The 19,518-nt window shown below is 41.0% G+C and overlaps 1 protein-coding gene across 1 annotated transcript in view; it reads right to left on the minus strand.

The window, feature by feature from the left end:
- Positions 1–216: 216 nt before the first annotated feature.
- Positions 217–19,518, minus strand: part of IMMP2L (inner mitochondrial membrane peptidase subunit 2) — a 575,031-nt gene continuing 555,729 nt past the window's right edge. Inside the window, exon 6 of the mRNA XM_063134821.1 lies at positions 217–978. Coding sequence (XP_062990891.1) covers positions 859–978 — 120 coding nt within the window. The 3' untranslated portion in view covers positions 217–858. The remainder of the gene's footprint in view (positions 979–19,518) is intronic.

The following is a 19,518-nucleotide window of genomic DNA, read 5'->3' on the forward strand; positions in this document are numbered from 1 at the left end:
TAGAAAGCCCTTCTCATAACATGCTAAACTGAAAGGGTTTTTTTTGTATTGAATAACATTCTAGTGTGAAGAGAAAAGTATTTATAGAATAAAAGAAGTTCTTCATGTATCTTCAAAGAAATGGAGTAATTATTATCAGCTGTGATTATACTTTACCACTGATTAAAATAACTGTTACAGGCAGGCTGTAGAGTAGTTCAATTGGAAATGTATTTATTCTATCAGCAACTGGATATATCAGAAGTATTTATATGAAACAATTAAAAACAAATGTATTTTCAATTTAATCATGAAACCAATAATATGCAAGGAAGGAAAAGCATTTAATGAAACGTCTTCTTTTAAATTATATATATATAAAGCCAAATCAAACAACTTTTTTTTTTTGGACTAGAAATACTATTCATTCAATACAAACAAATTATTCCGCAATCCAAACTCTTGGCAGGAATGATGAGCTATATAGCTGACATCACATTTTCACAATCCAATACGAATGTTAAGATCTGACATATTGCTGAAAAATCAAATCTCCTGGAAAAAAGATTAAAAGATGTAATAGGTGGGGGAAATGACACATTTCACTACAGAGGTACCAGCATAGGCACAAGCATTAAAGCACTGTACAGCTTCTGGAAAGACAAAATTTCAAATAAAGCGGCAATTGCTTCAGAACAAATGGTGCACCACTTCATGTGATTCAATAAAAAATTCTGTTTGGATTTACAGTAATAAAAAGACATTTTGCTTGCACCCACTTTGTACAGCTGGCAATACTTTGATGAGCCGAGATGTGCCACCAACCCATTTCGTACGGTTCCTACAAGATTCAATCGTTTCCCCATAGATATATGTCAGTCATTCCTGCTCATTCTGGAGAGGTTGGCGTTCTGGAAGCAGCTTGGGCTGTAACTTCTGCCAGCGTCCTGGAGGCCAGAGTATATGCGTAGCACGGGCATGTAAAAGCCCAAGAGAGATCTGAAAAAGGTAATCAAAATCCAGATGTAGTAAAATGTGAAAAGAAGTGGAATCAGAATGGTGATGGCATGGGGCATTTCATAAATGCTTTGCTTTACCTAACTATACTCATTGAGATAGAGCACCATATTTGCAGCTGGGTTTAAATCCCGCCTTAGCGGTGAATTCATTTCAGGCAGCCTGTCCCATTTTTGGCCCTCTGTCTAAAATATGGAGATACTTCAAAACAGGACAGTTGCTGGAGAACTGCGATGATAAGAAAGTGAATTGGGAATTAAAATCAAGCTACGTAATATTTAAACAGCTTGTTCCGTATAAAAATTGACTACTTAAATAAAGAATCATAAAGGATTACGACTTGCTCCCAGAGTTCCTTCTCTTTGCATGCTAGAGACCTGGGTGGCATTCAAATCTGAACATAAAACTGTTCCATGGACAGGCTCTTGCATGTAGAGGCACGCCACTTGCACAGAATTGCTGCAAGTACAGGCAGTGTCAGCTGAAAAGGGATGCCTGTGATATTTTACTATATGTTGCCAATGTTATGATGTAAGTATTTGCAATGATTTGCTGCTTATTGCTGTTTAAGATGTAAGTGGTGTGGACACCGGATGCTAAGTGGTTAATGCTGTTGAGAGGAGAAGTGAGTGAGTAGAATGTGTCAGGTGAATGCCAATTGGCTGGTGGTACAAAGGTTTCTCTTGGCAGCTAGCAGTGAGAGGGAGGAGTTAGGGAAGAAAGCAGTTGGGATTTATGTGTGGAGAGTCAGAGTCTAGGGTTTGTCTGTGTAGGGTCTAGAGCAAGCGTAGGAACCATATGTTTTATTATTTGGGGGGAAAGAGGGAGAGGGAGCAGAGAGTGTAGTCTAGGGGTAGAGTAGGCAGGGTTGCATTTGAAATTGTACTGAAACAAACAAGTATTGAACCTGATGAAGCCATAAACTTTGTACACTCATTGTTTAATAAAAGATATTCTGTTTTAGAAAATGGAATTGGATTCTTGGAGAACTTGAGGTAGGGTTCAGTGTTAAATGGTGGCAGAGGTGAAGGATAAGGTTGAATAGAGGGTGCTGGGCTGGTTGTTGTGGGGCCAAATGTAGTTGGTGACTCACAGAATCAGTGAGCAGCATTCTGATGACCTGCCTCTTGATTGGGATCCTTTGATTTATAGAGGAAATAAAGGAAGGATCAATAGTGGCTTGTCACAATGCCTCTCTCTAAATCGGAGGTTGGCAACTTGTGATGACTCCCAGCAGCCCTAACCAATAATGAGAGTTCTTTGCCATAACAGCTGCAAGTTGTATGCCAAAACAGCTGGAAGACCAAATGTAGCCCACTCCCGGCTAAATGATGAGGGTGTTCTTTTCCCAAGCATGTTGAGTACTTGCATCAGAGGCTCTGTGCCTGCAGCAACCTATAATCTTAAATATCACCTGGAATAAACACCTAAAACTGCAACAACTCACATTATTTGTCACATGCTTTGAATGCAAAGGGTCCTAGTACAATCCCAGGTGCCCATAGGAAGGACAGGGAAAATTCCCTGGACAGCATCTGCAAGTCAGTGTATAACAGTGGTCTTCAAATGGTGGGTCGTCCTCCTAAAATGAGTCCAGATCAGTCCAGATGGGTCGCAGCAAAGCTATTGCTGCCAAGTTGGGCATGGAGAAAATTGTGAAAGTAGATCCCATGTTGCAGGATGGGAGTCCGAGGTGGCTCTCTGGTCTGGACCAGTGGGAGACCACTGGTGTAGACAATACTGAGCTATGTGAACCAATGGGCTAACTCTGTTTAAGGTAGCTTCCTATGGTCCTAATGCAGCTGTCTCCAAATAGACATTTTCATATACCTCCATTTGCAATTGGTAATTGTTAGCTAAATAGGGATAGCATCCAATAGAAGCTTCCAGAAAAAGAAGAGCCATTAAACAGCCCAATTCGAGGCAGAAACCTGTGCTTTTAATTCAGCATGTGCATGCCTCAGTTCCAAATGCACCAAACATGCGCGTCTACCACAGCAATCTTTTTTCCTCCATTAGTTTAAAAAGGAAACAAAAGCCAAGATGACTCAGGAGTTGTCAGAATATTTAAAAGCTCCATTCTTTACAAAAAGAAAACGAACCCATCTGTAGAAAAATTAAACTCAGAAATTCAAGAGACTCAGACCTGGGTCACACGAGTCAGCAATATGCATTTTGGTTTATTTATGGATAGGGTTTCCAGTAAAAAATTGTGGAGAGGAAAACCACAGAAAAAATTCAGAACTGCTAAAATCCCTTAAAATGACACAAGGAAATTACACAATCTCTCAGTGTTTAAAAAGCATGTACAAGGTATTATTATTATTATTATTATTTATTTATTTATATAGCACCATCAATGTACATGGTGCTGTACAGATAACACAGTAAATAGCAAGACCCTGCCGCATAGGCTTACAATCTAATAAGTTGTAGTAAACAATAAAGAGGGAAGGAGAGTGCGAACAGGCACAGGGAAGTGTAAACAGGCACCGGGTAGGGTGAAGCTAAACAGTATAGAGTCAGAACAAACTCAATGTTTGAAGGCTATAGGGAAAAGAAAAGTTTTTAGCTGAGTTTTAAAAGCAGTGATTGAGTTTGTGCCTGGGATAATTAAAGCCTTCTTGCTTGGGGCCGAAAAACCCACAAAGTAGGCTCCAAGTATGTTTATTTGGGGAGGGATTTCCATAATAGGGGCAGCACAGCTGAGAAGGGTCTTCTCCCTTCTCCCTAGTTACCGCTTGCTTGGCTCACAGCCAGCCATCACCTTCCTGGGAGTAAGGTGATCCCATATACATCTTCAGAGAAGAGGATCTACATTGCCACAAAAGAGGACACCAGTTGGCACAATATTTGCATATGAAATTTATTTGCATAGGTGCCAAAATAATAACTATTCGTGTAGAGCCCAAGTCGCCATGGATGCTAGTAGTCCTTTTCCACTTTTTTGACCCTCATTCCCCTCTCCACAGATGGGCTCATGAATAATGCATAAGGAATCCCCCCTCTGAAATTTGCATGTGCTGTGGCCCCTCTCCTTCCCTCACCCCCCCCGTTCACCCACCTCTCTCCCCTTCCCCCTCCCCGCTGGTGGCAACAACCTAACCACATGGCTGTGCCAGGGCCTGCCTTCACACTACATTGATTGGCTGAGTAGAGCTGTCTGTCATCTTGCTGGTGGAGGGGCTGGTGGAGGGGCTTTGGTGTGGAAGAAATAAATTGCTATTAAAGCTCAAGCTTTGACCTTTTTCAACATTTCAAAATGTTCTGCACATCTACACTGCTCCAGCTTCAATTTAAAACAAAAATGAGCAAAATTGGTCAGGTAGATCTTGATTAATAAGCCTTACACTACTGTATTTTTATAGAAGAGTATGTAAACAGAATTACATTTCACCAAAGTGGAAAAGACTGATTATGTGACCTAGGTATTTGCTGAGGCAGTTTCAGGGCCCCTGTTCTCCTTCCATGTGGTTTTTGGACATTGAAGCAGACTTGGACTGGACAGTCCATCAAATAGAGGACATCTTAAAATAGAGGACTGTCCCCTGTCAGCTCTCCAATATAAAGGACTGTCCTCTGTAAAGCAGGGAATCTGGCCACTGCGCCCAACAAAGCATTTTGTTCCATAATATAAAACAATTGTGGCTGATTTTTTGATTTTTTTTATCTGCAGCTTTAATGCAAATTGATGTCCCGGGGTATTCAATTCCCACATCAAGACGATTTGGCAAAAACGGCCCTGAGCTCACTGGTGGACCCATGCATTTAAGTCACTCCTGTGTGTGTGTGTGTGGGGGGGAGAGTCAGCTAACATGATCCTAACCTCTGATAAGTAGAGCAGCAATTGAGTTGTGGGAGGGGGACTCATTACAACAAACCTGAATTGGCCTCTACATACAAGGCACGCAAAATGCAAGGAATGTTAGAGCTCTTGTTCGCTGTCTTCCAAACACTTGAACATTTCTGACAGAAAAGTTAAAAGCAAACATTGCACCATTCTCTTGTGAAAGAACTATTATTGGCAAATTTTCACTTCATTTTCCACAGGGGATGCATATGTTACATTGCCTATTATGCTGCAGTCAAAACTCATTCCAATCAAATTATGCCGGAGATTAAAGTATTTTATCCTTCTGATTCCATCCCTTTTGCATGTGCCTCATAGATGACACTTACTCTCTGGGCAGATTTGCCTTTGGATATTCTAGCTAGCACCATGTGAATCTGATGAGAAACTTTCAATTCTAACTGATCCTATATTTAGCTTCTAAATGGCAGTATAAATATTGGCTCTAGCAATACTTATCCAACTACCTGAAGTGTGACACTTCACAAATTGCTTTTATTTTTATAGATTGAAAGAATTCATAGTTCACTGTGGCATCACCTGCTTCCAAGAAGGCCAAGTACTGCAGAAATATAACGGCCGCATTTGAGAACTGCTGCCAAATACAGAAAAGAGCCTTGCAGAAAGAAAATCAAGGCACAGTCTGCAAATGGTTGTAAATTTGTAGTATATATCAAATTGTAAACATAGTTTGTGCAACCATTCGTGAAATTTTGCAAGCAGGTTCTCCCTTTCTGTTCTTGATCAAACTATTATTGCTACCACTAAATATCTGATATGGCGGAGGTAGGCAACACACAGGCCATGGCCTACAGGCAACTCTGTTTGCCATTTTTTCAGCCCCATTTTCCCACAACTACAATCACAGTGCCAAAACAGCCAAGCAAAATGGAAGTGGCATTGGTGGTTAAAAAAAAAAAAAGGCCTCCCAGAGGCTCCTGGAACTACGATTTTGCAGGGAATTAAGAAAATGTTTTGTTTGTTTGTTACTGATGCCAGTGTGTGTGTGTGTGTGTGTGTGTGTTTATCAGTGAAGCCACTGTCACTTTGTGCTGTGGTTTCAGCAATGGCATTTTGGCGGCAGCAGCAAATTCAGCATGGTGGGGAGAAGAACCTGTTAAGTTACAAAGGGGGCAATGTGGCCCACCAACCCCCAGAAGATGACCACCCCGTGATACCAGAACCTAACCAAAGAGACCCTGTGTTTGCATCACCACCATGAGATCTTTTGTCAAACACTGTTAAAATTAGGGCTGTGCACGCCCCCCGATCTGCTCTGGATCCCAATCTGCAACTTTTGGATCACGTCCACTCCACTTTGGGGTGATCCGCCTCCGCTCCACTCCACGGCGGGGCTCCGGATCCAGATCAGAGCGCCGAGTTTCCCCCCATAGACTTGCATTGAAAATGTCAAATGCATATAACTTTTTTAGTTTACAACTTAGAAACATCAAAATGGGAACCATGACAGCTTTCACATAGATCCTTATTCATGCCCATTTTGAAGGAAGTCCGATCATGCCCTGAATTCTGGGGAATATTTAAAAGATTCCCCCCATTTACAGAAATGCATGTATCTCCGTCATTTTTCCAGATACACACCTGCAGCTGGCCAACATGAGAGTTTCCACATACATCCTTATTCATGCCCATTTTGAAAGAAATGCAATCATGCCCTGATTTGGGGGAAAATTTTAATGTTTAAACTCTCAACCATAACCCCAATAAACAAAACTGCATACGTCTCTGTCATTTTTCCAGATACACACCTGCAACTGGCCACCATGTCACTCCAATCCACACATCAGATGCGACGGGCTGCAGGAAAGCCCCGTTGCATCCGCCATTTTGTTTGTAGTGTTAAAGGGCCGGGTGTGCAGGAGCACACCAGCGGCAAAGGTAAGTCTTTTTTTTTAAAAAAAATGTTCTCGCTCCCCCCCCTGCCCCGACCTCCCCCCCTGGCTCTGATCTCCCTGCCCTGCCTCCGTCCTCCCTGCCCTGCTCTGATGGCCACAGTGCCCCATCCATCGCTTTTCCTGGCTACTCGTGAGTAATTGCGGTAGCCGGGAAAAGGGGTGGACCGGTCTACACACTTGCGGTCTTGGGCTCAGCCTGAGACCGTGGGAAATACTGGGCTACAATTGTAGCCAAATACCCCAGGGCAAGGGAGGGTTACCCCTGCCTGACCCCGGGATCCCCTGTGTGTCATCTGGACAAACAGGGGCTAAACCCTGGTCTAGCAACGGCCAAAGTTTCAGGGATATAGCTTTAAAAACATAAATTATAGGTGTTTCTTTGCCCAATGCAATCCTATGAGTAAAAGATCCAAAATGGCGGGTGGAACTCCGCGAGTGAGCAGATCGCTCTGCAAATGAGCGATCCGCTTCATGATGCTTCGCCCCACCCCCAACTCACTTCGCCTCCACCTTTAAGGGAGGCGAATAGGGCCACTCCGCTACCGCTTCTATGACCCGAAACGGAGTGGAACACAGCCCTAGTTAAAATTTAGTTTTTTCCTGAAGCAAAAATGACCTATTCACCGAAATTTTACACACTTGGAAAAAAAATAGAGCCAAGTATGTGATGAATCTCTCCCCCAAACCAAAAAGGTCTATTTTTACAAAAGCATATGCATGCCCTCAAATAAAGCACAGGTATCACAAAGCCACAGAAAAAGTGGTGACCTCACACAATTAAGCCAATTTGACACAAAAAGAAAAGTGATACATAGTCCGAATATCTGACCAGCAGCTGGGTGCCAAGTGAAAAAGAAATTAGTCAGCACTTTGATTAGGGGTGACAATAAACAATAGTCTTGCATGATGCACAACAGAAATCCCAGTTGGTATATTGTCCTGAAAAGGATGCATAGTTACCATAGGCAATGAACCAATGTGTCATGAGCTCTGCCCTCATTAAGTTGAGTGACTGCAGCTCAGTGGTAGATCACATGTTTTGCATGTAGACGATCTGAGGTTCCATCCCCAACATCTCCAGGTTGGGCTGGAAAAACTCCGGCCTGAAACTCTGGAAAGGCACTGCTGGTCATGGTTGACAACACTGGTCTTATGTCTTAATTAACCTAAGTCCTTTATGGAACTTGATATGCCTGAACTAATTTGAGGGCCAGAGTAGAGACACTGTGTACGTCAATTAAGAGGTCGTGTTTTAAAGCAGAGGTTTTTTTCCTATACACTTTTACATCAGAGGTCCCTGACAGATGTGTGCAATTTCGAAAAAACCTTCTGAACATTTGAAAGTCCATTTTCTCATAAAACATCTACACTTAACTCAAGGCTGTATTTTTTTTTTAATCACTCCGAGGCTCTTCACAATTAATCTTGGGCATGTTATAGGCTTGGATACCTTCAGCCATTTCCCATTCATCAAAAAATAAAAAGCAGGCAGCTCAGAATTTTATGCAAATAGACACCAAACACCCCCTTAGGAATATCTTTAGCTAATTCTCATGATTTAATTTCCCCGGAATCATGTGTATGCACCAATCTCACTCTCTTCTACATAATCAAATCACTGAAGTTGAAGTGGCCTGTATCTAATTTAATATTTTGTAGCTTGATTAAACAGGTGCTGAATTACTTGAATATAATTTGGTTAGTTAACAATGCACACTATTGATACTAGATCATTTCTGGTGCTGGATTTATGCATTGTTTTTCGCAAAGTGCAACAGCTTACTTGGTACTGCAGATCAGGAGAGGGCTGGGCTCATGTTTCAAACATATAAGTCCTTCAAATGTAAATATCAATATTCTTCAATATTCTAAATATTCTTCAAACACTCCATGTTTTGTGAGAATGTTTTATTTACTACATCCAAGGTAAGTTTGATCATGTTTCCCTGTCTGGGGTATGAGATCTAGTCCTAAATATACATCAGTTAAAGAGGAAATGAACATTTTAAGAAATGGGAGGTATTCTTGTTACATATAAGGTAGCTAGAGTATCAAAGGCCTATTAGAAGGTGTCCCTGAAGCAGCCGCCGGACCGTGATGGACACAGGTAAGGAGGGAGGGGGCCTTACCTGCTGCCACTGCCACTGCGGAGCTCCAATTCGATGCGTGGCGGAGCGGGCGTGATCTGGAATTTGCGGATTGGGTGTGGAGCAGATCGGGGAGGGATCTGTGCACAGCTTCACTACGCAATCTGTCTGAGTATCTCATCTCTTTTCAGTCAAAGGCCAATCTTCTCCTATCTGGTACCATCCAAATGTTTTGTATGCCAACTCCCATCATCCCCCACTATTTACACTGTGGGTGGGGCTAATGGGAGTTGTAGTGGAGAGCACTCAGTTGGGGAAGGCTATTCTAGGTTGTGTTGTAGTTGGAATGCAGGTGGTTATTCTGTCAAGACTTTGGTGTATCTGCCTGATTTCTGATTCTGAAGACAGACTGCCTAGAAAGAAACCTACTCCCGATGATTGGAGCAATGTCAACAAGTGTCCTTAGACACACATTTCCCCCACATTTACCTGCCTTACAAAAAAAAGGGGGTCACACGACCATATAAGCTATATACACATGAAAGTGGAATACGGGTGTGCAAAAAGGGATAGAACTGTCAAGCCAAATAATTTTTTTAAGAAGCAAAATAATAGAAATCCAGCCCAATGTGAGAAAGCATTTCTGCAAAATGAAGAGCAATGGAAAACATGATTGTAAAATGGAAACGCTTAGCTAGCACTCTGGCTACAGCAAAAATAAAATGTCTTGCAGATGAAAACCTGCAGGGTCAAATTAGATCATTTGTCTTTAAGAAGGGCTATTGCACTGGATTCAGATATTTCCTTGTAGATACAAAACAATTTTATAAAGAATTATCTGCCTGTATAATTCTCTTTTAAAATAATCCATAGTTTAAGTGATGGTAAACGCATTTTAGACTCTATTTTCTGAATGTTGCTGAAGCCAAGTACCAAGAGCAAGGTATAAACTGGAATTTCTTCATGAGAGCCTGACACAACCATTAGTAGAGACACTGAAAAGCTGTTCTTAGGTGTTCCTAAGAAAATTAACAAACCAACATCAAACCATGGTTTCAGATTCGAGTATGTTGGGCCCCAAACAAACCATAGTTAGTGAGTCTGGTCAGATTCAGACAAAGAAACAAGCCAGAATTGAGCTAAACAACACATAGTTTTGAGCTAAATGCAGATAATGTAGCAACACATTCCACGTTTACCTATCCTTGTGGACTTTCTTTCTACTTCAACTCTTAACTGTTCTCCTTTCCTCACATTTTAATAACATAATTCCAAATTCTTATAGAAAGCCCTTAAGGGCACAATCCTATGCATTATTTAGACATAAAACATCCTAAAACTCCCAGCATTCCCTGGGAGTTGTAGGACTTTTTCTGTCTAAACTTTCATAGGATTAGAGATGTGAAGGCCTGGAAAAAAACCAGAAAAATTCAGAAAAATACCGTGTGTCCCCCCCCCACCCGGTTTTTTTCCAAAACCTCTTTTGGGGGGTTTCCAAAAAAATGAAAAAAATGAAAAAAAAATGAAGAAAAAATGAATTACGGGATGTTTATTTTAGCATGATGAATAAAATGTTTAAGACAAGGTGTTAAGATATTTACTTCTCCAAATGATTTCTAAAAACTGTACAGTATCAGATTATTACAATGCCTGTGCACCAAGGACAAGCAAGTCCTGGGTTGCAAACTGAGACTACAACTCTCAAATGCAAGAGCAAGATGCATTCTGCCTCTAGGGGGCACTGCCATTGAAGCAGAGACTGAAACTAATAGTGATAGCTATAGGTCAGGAAATGAGTCTGATTAAATTTCATGTATATTCATTGAATCTTGGTTCCCCCTTGGTTCTTTTTATGGGAATGGGTGCTTTATGTCTTGACACTGGAGGACTAGGGGAAACATAAATAATTTTCTTTGTTACTAATGTTGGTGGTTTCTTCTGTTATTGTTGTTTTAAATTGATTTTTTGCCTGCTCATAAACTGGCAGAACCAAAGAAGTTCCTTACAGTTCAGGAGCTTGTAGCTCCATTTGTTACCAAAAAAAAAAAAAAGTAAAAAAGCAAATTAAATTTGTAATATGTAATTGTTTGAATACACTGTACTTTTAATATACCAAATGTCATAATTTTATGCCAAACCAACTTGGACATAATTACATTTTATGTTGCTAAAGTAACAAGGTGACTTTCAATCTGTAAAAAGTGCTAGGAAAGGAAAGGAAAGGAACCTCTCGTGCAAGCACTGAGTCATTACTGACTCTTGGAGGGACGCCAGCTTTCGCTGACATTTTCTTGTCAGGCCTTATAGCGAGGTGGTTTGCCGTTGCCTTCCCCGGCCATTATTACCTTTCCCCCAGTACTCATTTTACCGACCTCGGGAGGATGGAAGGCTGAGTCGACCCGAGCCAGCTGCCTGAAACCAGCTTCCACTGGGATCGAACTCAGGCCATGGGGAGATTTTCAGCTGCAGAAACTGCTGCTTTACCGCTCGCATTATTTTAATAGAGAAAAAAATAATGAGGTTAAAAGATTGGTTGAGAGAGACGAATATGAGACACCTACAGTGGCATTACTATCATTATATGGAAATTTAAAGTGTAACAAAGAGACTAAAAATTTATAACAAATTTGTTGACAGCAGCAAGGTTAATTATATCTAGGAACTGGAAGGTTCAAGGAGATTATCATATTGAAGAATGGTATAAGGAAATTTGGGATATAGCTATTAATGATAAATTGACATGTAATATAAAGCTAAGAAAAGGTGTAACAAATGTAAATGAATTTGAGGGAATTTGGAAACAGTTCCTAGAATATGTATTCTCTAAGGGGAGTGGAAAACCACCACCAGAAGAAACAATGAGATTTTGGAAGCAGGAATAGATCCCGAAGGGTGGAGAGGAGCACTTATGTTATGTTATGTGATTATGTAAAATGATAATTATAAATGTGGAATTGTAAGCAATTTATGTATTGATTTATGTGTTTTAATTAGTATTATGTTGTTGTATTTTAAGATGTGAAACCAATAAAAAAATATTTTAAAAACCCGCTCGCATTATTTCATTTTTTCCAGAAATTTCCATTTTAAAAAAAAACAGGAAAAATACAGTTTTTTTCCATGGCTTCAAAATTTCTGGAAATTTTACATCTCTACATAGGATTACCCCCTAAACCACATAAATGATATAAAGCAAAAGTCACCTAGTTTAAACAACTTTTCCCACTTCCTGAAATTGAGTTTTGAGGTCATTGATGCTAGGATTTCTGAGCTCTTCGCTATCACATGGCAGTTAAATGAATTTCCACAGCGTGCGCGCGCACACACACACACACACACACATATATGTATATATAGAAAAGTGTCTGGTGTTTCATTAGTATTAGAGCAGCATCTCCAATTATAGAACAAACGTAAGGTTCATTCCATCAATTACATAGTGTTAGTTTTGTGAGCAAGTCCTTAATTTTGTGCTTGAAAGCCTGCTTGCATCAGTGTTAGGAGGACAGAGATTATAGAGCAGAAAAAGTGTTACATAATGTACTTTTGCGAAGATTGTCAATTAGACACAATCACTGAATCAGTCTCCAATTTCTGATTACATTGGAAATCATGCATTAAGTATCATTGCAGATAAGTTACAATTTTGGCCTTCTCCCTAGAAACTCATTTCCTTCATGATTTTATTGAGGAATGTCAGAGATAACCTGGGTTTTCATACTTTAAGTAATGCTTTTTAAATTTACTGTTGTTCAGTGAAGCTGTGCAGATGTGGAATGGTGAACAGAGTCCAGAAGTTCAATAATTTATTCTGATTTGTTTATTCATAACGTTAGCCTTATTTGTTAAAACGCCATCAAAGTGGTCAACTGCAATTGAAAACAACAAAAAGCCTAAAATTTTAAAAATGAGAACATTAAAAACAGTATAACATTAGAACATTAAAAAGAACTACTCCTTTTAAAAGCATGTGTGTCTTCCTTTCAAAAAGCCAAGAGAGTGGGGTTTAATTGTAGTTCCTCAGGGATTGTATTCCACAATTTTGGAACATCACAGAAGAAAGTGCCTTCACTTGTGCCCCCGAAAGGGGGCTCTGTTAGTAATAGTTCCCTCTCCTGCCAATCTTAATACCCAAGCCAGTTCATAACGGAACAAGCAGTCCCTTAGACAGCTAGGTGCTAATCCATTCATAATCCATTAAAACCAATGCCTTGAATTGCACCTCGAAAGCAACTGGCAACCAGTGCAGGTCTTTCAAAAGTGTTGTAATACAGCCCTGATGCCATGTACCAGTTATCAGCCCAACTGCCATATATCCTACCAATAGAGCATATTATAACAGTCTAAATGTGATATCATCATGCCATGAATAACTGTTGCCAAGTAAGCTTCATTCATACTAGACTCACCTCCCTGACAGCCTTCCCTGTGACCATTCCTGCTATCTCTTTCCTTTAACACCCAAGTGTCCCTGGAAGCAGGAGTAAGAACATTTTTATGAGTCTTTCATTAGACCCTGGAGTTCACTATGTTCTAGACCGGGTGCACCAATGGGTATTACATTGCACATAGCACTTTCACTTCTCTTGTACATTTTACTTTATGAGAGTCCTTATTTTGTAATGGGCCAGAGGTTTTTCTTTCTTTTCTTTTTCTGTAGCAGCCTTTCCTAACCTTGTGGCTTCTGGACTTCAATTCCCATCAGCCCCATCCAGCATGGCCAATGGTCAGGAATGCTGGGAGTTGTGATCGAATAGAGGGGGAAACATGATAGAGTTGTATAAAATTATGAAAGATATGGAGTACATGGTGAAAATTTTCTACCCCCAACCACTCCCACTGCTATATCACACAAAGACACACGGGCCTTACTAGACCTACCGGCTTACACCGGCAGGGAGGCGGGGCCGAGGCGCGCTAACGTTAGCGCGCCTCCGCCGGGCTTCCAGACGGTGGAGTCGCAGGGAGGACGCAAGCCCTGAGTCGTCCGCCATTTTTTGTTTTTGTTTAAAGGGGCCGCATGTGGCCCGAAGACAGCGGATAAGGTAAGGGTTTTTTTTACTTTTTTTAAAAAAAAGGGGGGGGGAAGGATGGCAGGGTGGGTGGCACAGGGGAGGGTGGGGGAGATCACGCCGCCCGAGCAAGCAGCCGCTTGGCTGCTTGCTTGGGCGGCGCACGGCGCGATCTCACCTGCCCTCCCCCGTGCCACCCACCCTGCCATCCTTCGCCCTCCCCTCTCTTCCCTCCCCGCTGATGGGCACAGCGCTCCTATGAGTGCTGTGCCAGGCAGGTCCATGGCTTTTCGCAGCTCCTCGCGAGTAAGCCAAAGAAGTCGCTAGGCGTTCCCCAGCTCCGGTCTGAGGCCGGAGCTGGGGAAAAAGCGCACCATAAGCGCATTCGCTTATGGAGCGTTGAAGGAGGCCTCAGCGCGGCCTGCCTCCGGATTCCCCTGTGCGTCATCTGGATGCACAGCAGGGAAACCGGGTCAGAAGGCGCGCTAAGGCCTCATCTAGTAAGGCCCACACACACATGCAGGCTTCAGGGTCACGCAATGAAACTGATTGACTGTCAGGACTGAGAAAAGAAAGTACTTCACACAGTATATAATTTACTTACAGGATTTGCTGTCACAAAGTTGTGCACAGACTTAAATGCGCTAAAAGAAGATTGGACAACTTCATGGGGGATAAGGTTTAACAGCTTCTGTCAGCCATAGCTAACCAGCTCAGTGCAAGGCTTAGAAGCTGATGGACACAGGGTGCTTGGTGTACCCTTGGTCTGATCCAGCAGGTCCCCTCTTATGTTCTTAAAGTATATAGATAGTGTGGGAGGTAATTTCAATGCTGGCATGAATTAAAAGGACAGAAAACAAAGATTATGCACACACACATCTAGAAGCACATGAGATTTCGAGCATATCGGTTCATAAATCTGTTATCAAACAGACGCACCAAAATGTCAGACAAATAACATGGAGAAAATAAAAAGAAGAATTTTAAAACACCCAGGGAGAACCACATGCATTCTTCCCCCCATCTTGCTACCTTGCAAAGAATGTAGCAGTGAGAGCTATTGACTAGATCAAATGCACCAACAAAAGGTCCAGGACACTCATTCCTATGAGCTGACCTCTGTCTCAATTCAATGAACTCCTTGAATTATAACAGGCAGATTACTAAAAGGCATGCAATCGTTAATTACCTTATCTCTCTGTGTGTCTCTCTGCCTTTTCAAAAGGCCTTTATGCAGCTAAGGTTAACATATAACAAATTCCTGCTAGCTAGGATATATTTCTAGGATATATTCTTCTCCATGTTTTCCCCACATCTGTGAGAAGTAAATGTTGTGCAAAGAAATTTTTCATATGGTTGCATATTACTGGAGGTCTCTTCTCTCACACAAGTGAATGGGAAACCATTTTACATATTGTCTAAATCAAGGCACTGTGGATTGTAGCCAATTGTAGCCTTCCTACATTTTGTTTCCTGATTAAAAATATATATGCACACATATACACAAACATAAATGTACACAGGTGCCAAGATGAGCATATGAAACTCTGTTTCAGAGCTGCTGCTTCTTTCATTTCTTTTGACCCTTTCCTGATTAACAAGCAGATTCGTTGTGCTAAACATGGTCCATAAAAGAGGTATAAACTGTTCTGTTACGTATTTCACTGATTTAGACCAGAAATATTTGCAAAAATTCTGATAAAATTGACTTTTGTAGAAATCATGACAGACCTCTTGTTTGATGTATAAAACTTCCATGTATTTTGACATCAGGTGGGTTGTCTAGCCATAGAACAACAGTTTTTCGTTTTAACTCAGAGGTTTTGGCAAAGGAAAGATGTGTGAATAGAGACTACAAAAATGTTGGCCAAGTTTTGGGAGTTCATATGCTTTCTGCTTGATCAGAAGAGAAAATAGTAGGCACATTTAAATAGCGAGAAGAAAATGAATGAGAGAGACTCCTCTTGTGCTAGGAAATCAGGTAACTGTGGTACGCAATCATGATCCTCCTCTCGTGAGGTGGATTCTTCTGTGTGCTTCAGTTTTCCTGACCACCCGGGGGGGGGGAGGGCATTGCAAGTGAGGAAGGGGAATGAAGGGATGTGCTGGAATACGCCCTACAGTGGTAGATTTCTGGACTGTACACTTTAGAGAGCTGATGAGGTGGTGGTATGTATGAGTTTGTGCATGTGTAGTCACAGAATTCAATGGCACACACACACCATGTAAGTTGCACATAACAGCATGGCATAACCCTCTTCCTCATTTCTAGTATATTACATACAGGAAGCTTTTATATGGAAAAAATATTCCAAGCGCAGCCCCCTCCCCAATGCAAACTGAAGTGGTACAGCCTAAGAGCTCTGCCAACTCACTCAATCACCACGTTGTAGAAAGGTTCTAAGTAACAAAAAACCCATCGTAATGCACAGGGAATATATACTCACTCTGCAGTTCTTTCTTCCTTTTTTGGTCATTCAGATTTCAGTAGATATGAGGAGAAATATTACTCAGCCAAGTTTTTATCCATTAATATGTATGCTGATGGATTATCAAAGGTATAGGACAGCACAGAAGAAGCAAGAGGCATGTCCAAAAAGTCTTTCATCAATGACTAATATTGTATTGATTTTAATGGTCAACTTCTAGTTCAGGATATTTGGGGCTCAACTACACCAAGCAGGATATTCCACTCTGAAAGCGGTATGAAAATGGTATATAAAAGGCAGGAGCCACACTACTGCTTTACAGTGGTATTGAAGTGCACTGACAACTGTTGGGGCCCATGACACATACCATATACCTCTTTCATACCACTTTCATAGTGGAATATCCTGCTTGGTGTAGATGTGTCATGGGCCCCAACAGTTGTCAGTGCACTTCAGTACCACTATAAAGCAGTAAGTTGAAAATGTATCTGTTGAACTAAGTCAGGACATTCCAGCCCTAGCCATAAAATACATGGGGCACAGGTATGAAACAGACGTAGGGCACAGTGCTGTGCATATTTTGGCAGTAAAAAGTCCTACAACTCCCAGAATTCCCGGCCAGCATATTTGGCTGGGGAATACTAGGAGTTGTAGGACTTTTTTACATCTAAACATGCAGAGGATTCCACCCTTGGGCTGCAATTTTATGCATAACCTCCTAGGAATGAGATCCATTAAACACAGTAGGACTTACCTCTGCGTAAGCATGTATAGGATTGCACTGTAAGTCCCTTAAGATAAGCTCACAGAAAGGCTTTACCATGGTGTCACATTTATTTCTGATGAGGGCTATTATCTCCAGTGGCTATAGCACTAGCAACAGCACAACCTGCCAAATCTTATCAGAGAAACATGAAAGCCTTAAGGAGTACAGAGAGAAAGATGCACAAATGTCACTAGTTGGTGTGGAGATTTTGTTTACTGATCTTTTCTGAATTGTTAACCATATGTGTCTTTGCCCAGGATTGGAAAGAAAAATGAGAGAACGTGGACTAGCTCAAGCAATTCTAGCACTGTTGACTTTGGGGATATTTTCAAAGCATAGTTAAAGCTATCTCAACACTATACGCTATATTTGTCAGGAAGAAATAAGATTATACATTCCAACACTCACTTGGGGGCCACCAGGGCTCACTGAAAAGAATCGGTAAGGCTCTGCTCAGTTAGAGCTTCATGTGCACACCAGGCACCATTGACTTCATGGCAGGATCTACACTACTGCTTTATAACGGTTTATAACAGTTTTGACAACTGTTCGGGCCCAGGACACATTACAGATACCACTTTCAAACTGTTTTCAAAGTGTTACATCCTGCTCGGTGTTGATCTGGCCCGTGTGTCAGAACCAGTGTAATGGAGTAAAATTAAACTAACAGATTTTTTTTTAAAGGGCTTTGGACAAGTTAGCCTCACGTCTAAGGCTGTCTTGGAACAGAGAGCAGATGTATTGTTTGGTCTTGCAATTTGTTAACACCACAACACCATTGGCCATTTCAACTACGGGATCATTTCCACATAAACACAGCATTAAAGAATGGCTTACATGTGAGAATGAGCCATCATGTATCAAACGTCATGTACAAAATATCCATATAATGGTGTTTTTTTAATGGGGCAGCTGTATACAATGCTGAAAGTCATTTAACATTGAATAATCAAGTGATAAGGAACTAAGTGATGAACATGCATGGGTAAACTAGATCTGACATTAATAGTGATTGGAATTTAGGAAGATGTCTTCTAGGTCAGATGATTTGTTCATCTAGCCCAGAACTGTCTTCTCTAGTGAGCAATAGGTCTACAGTGTCTTTTCCCACAGGGTTGGAAATATCTCGTCTGGCTCCTCCAATTTTCAACTTGGAACTCAGTTTGCCTTGTTTCCATTGCAGATTGCAAACTGTCAATGTTGTTCTTTGAACTGGAAAAGTCCACAATTGGGTGTGTGAAGTTTTTAAATGCACACCCAAATATGGACTTTCCACCTATTAACTAAAATGTGAAAATTCTTATCTTCCCCAAAACACACTTTTTTAAAAGTGCATTTTTCTAAAGTATGCATTTTGTTTTAATACAAGCACAAGTTTGGAAATATGTGAGCATTTCCTGAAAAATCTGCTTGCATTTGTATTTGTGGGTTAGGGTTGAATTTCTCCATACTAACAGGAAACAGCTTCTAAACCAAAGATCCCAAATGGTCTGGTTTCACTTTGAAAATGTGAACAAGATGGATTTGCTTTTCAAAGGACTAGATCCAGTATTCAAGTACCAATGATGATGCTGAAAAAAGGCAAGGCAAGACTCAATATCCACTCAGAAGTCAAGCATATCTCCGTTGGAGCTAGTATTTTTATTTTCTTCTGTAAAAGTATTTGTTCAATTCTTCTTTTTCATTGCAGCATTAAAAGAAAATGATAGCACCCCAGAGCAGATTAGCAAGGCAAGGTTATGGAGGTTTTGAAACTGCAGTGACCTTGACTTGAGTAAAATCTGTTTCCAAATGCAATTCATTAAATACCATTATACGACATAACAATACCAGGAGTGAGGGGGATCTGCAAATTGTAAAGCCAAACTCCCTGAGGAAGCCAGATATAATGAAGCAGAGCCAGTCTAAACAGCACATTTGCTACAGCGAGGCATGTACTTTGAAAACATCCTTTGCTCAGGAAACTACGTAGGTCAGCTCAGTCCAACTCATCATTGACACCAGGGAGATGCTGGAAGAAATGCTGAACAGAGCTGTCTTCCTGTTCCTCATGCCAATGTAACTAAAATTACAAATAAATCTCAATACAGGACCAGATCTACACCTTGTGTCAAGCCATTATGCCATATCCCTCTCATGCATTTGTACCCAGGGCTGGGCAGAGGGGGGGCAGTGGGGCCAGTTGTCATGGGCCTACAATTTTGAGGGGGCCTACTCCAAGTCCCCTTGGTAGAATGTGCATTTCTAAATGTGAAGAAGTGATTACTTCTTCACATTTTGAAAATGATCATTGAAAGTGATCATTGTATATGGAATAATGCAATAATGCGCATGTGCGCATTAATAACTCACTATAAAAAATAATTCAGGAAATAAATCACTGTTGCTGCTGCAGTGTGACACTCTTTACCTACATTCGAATCTACGAAAAATCAGGTTTTTATTTAATGAGGAGCTATTCT

The sequence above is a fragment of the Elgaria multicarinata genome, chromosome 9 (assembly GCF_023053635.1).
Source record: "Elgaria multicarinata webbii isolate HBS135686 ecotype San Diego chromosome 9, rElgMul1.1.pri, whole genome shotgun sequence".
In the NCBI taxonomy this organism is placed as follows: domain Eukaryota; kingdom Metazoa; phylum Chordata; class Lepidosauria; order Squamata; family Anguidae; genus Elgaria; species Elgaria multicarinata.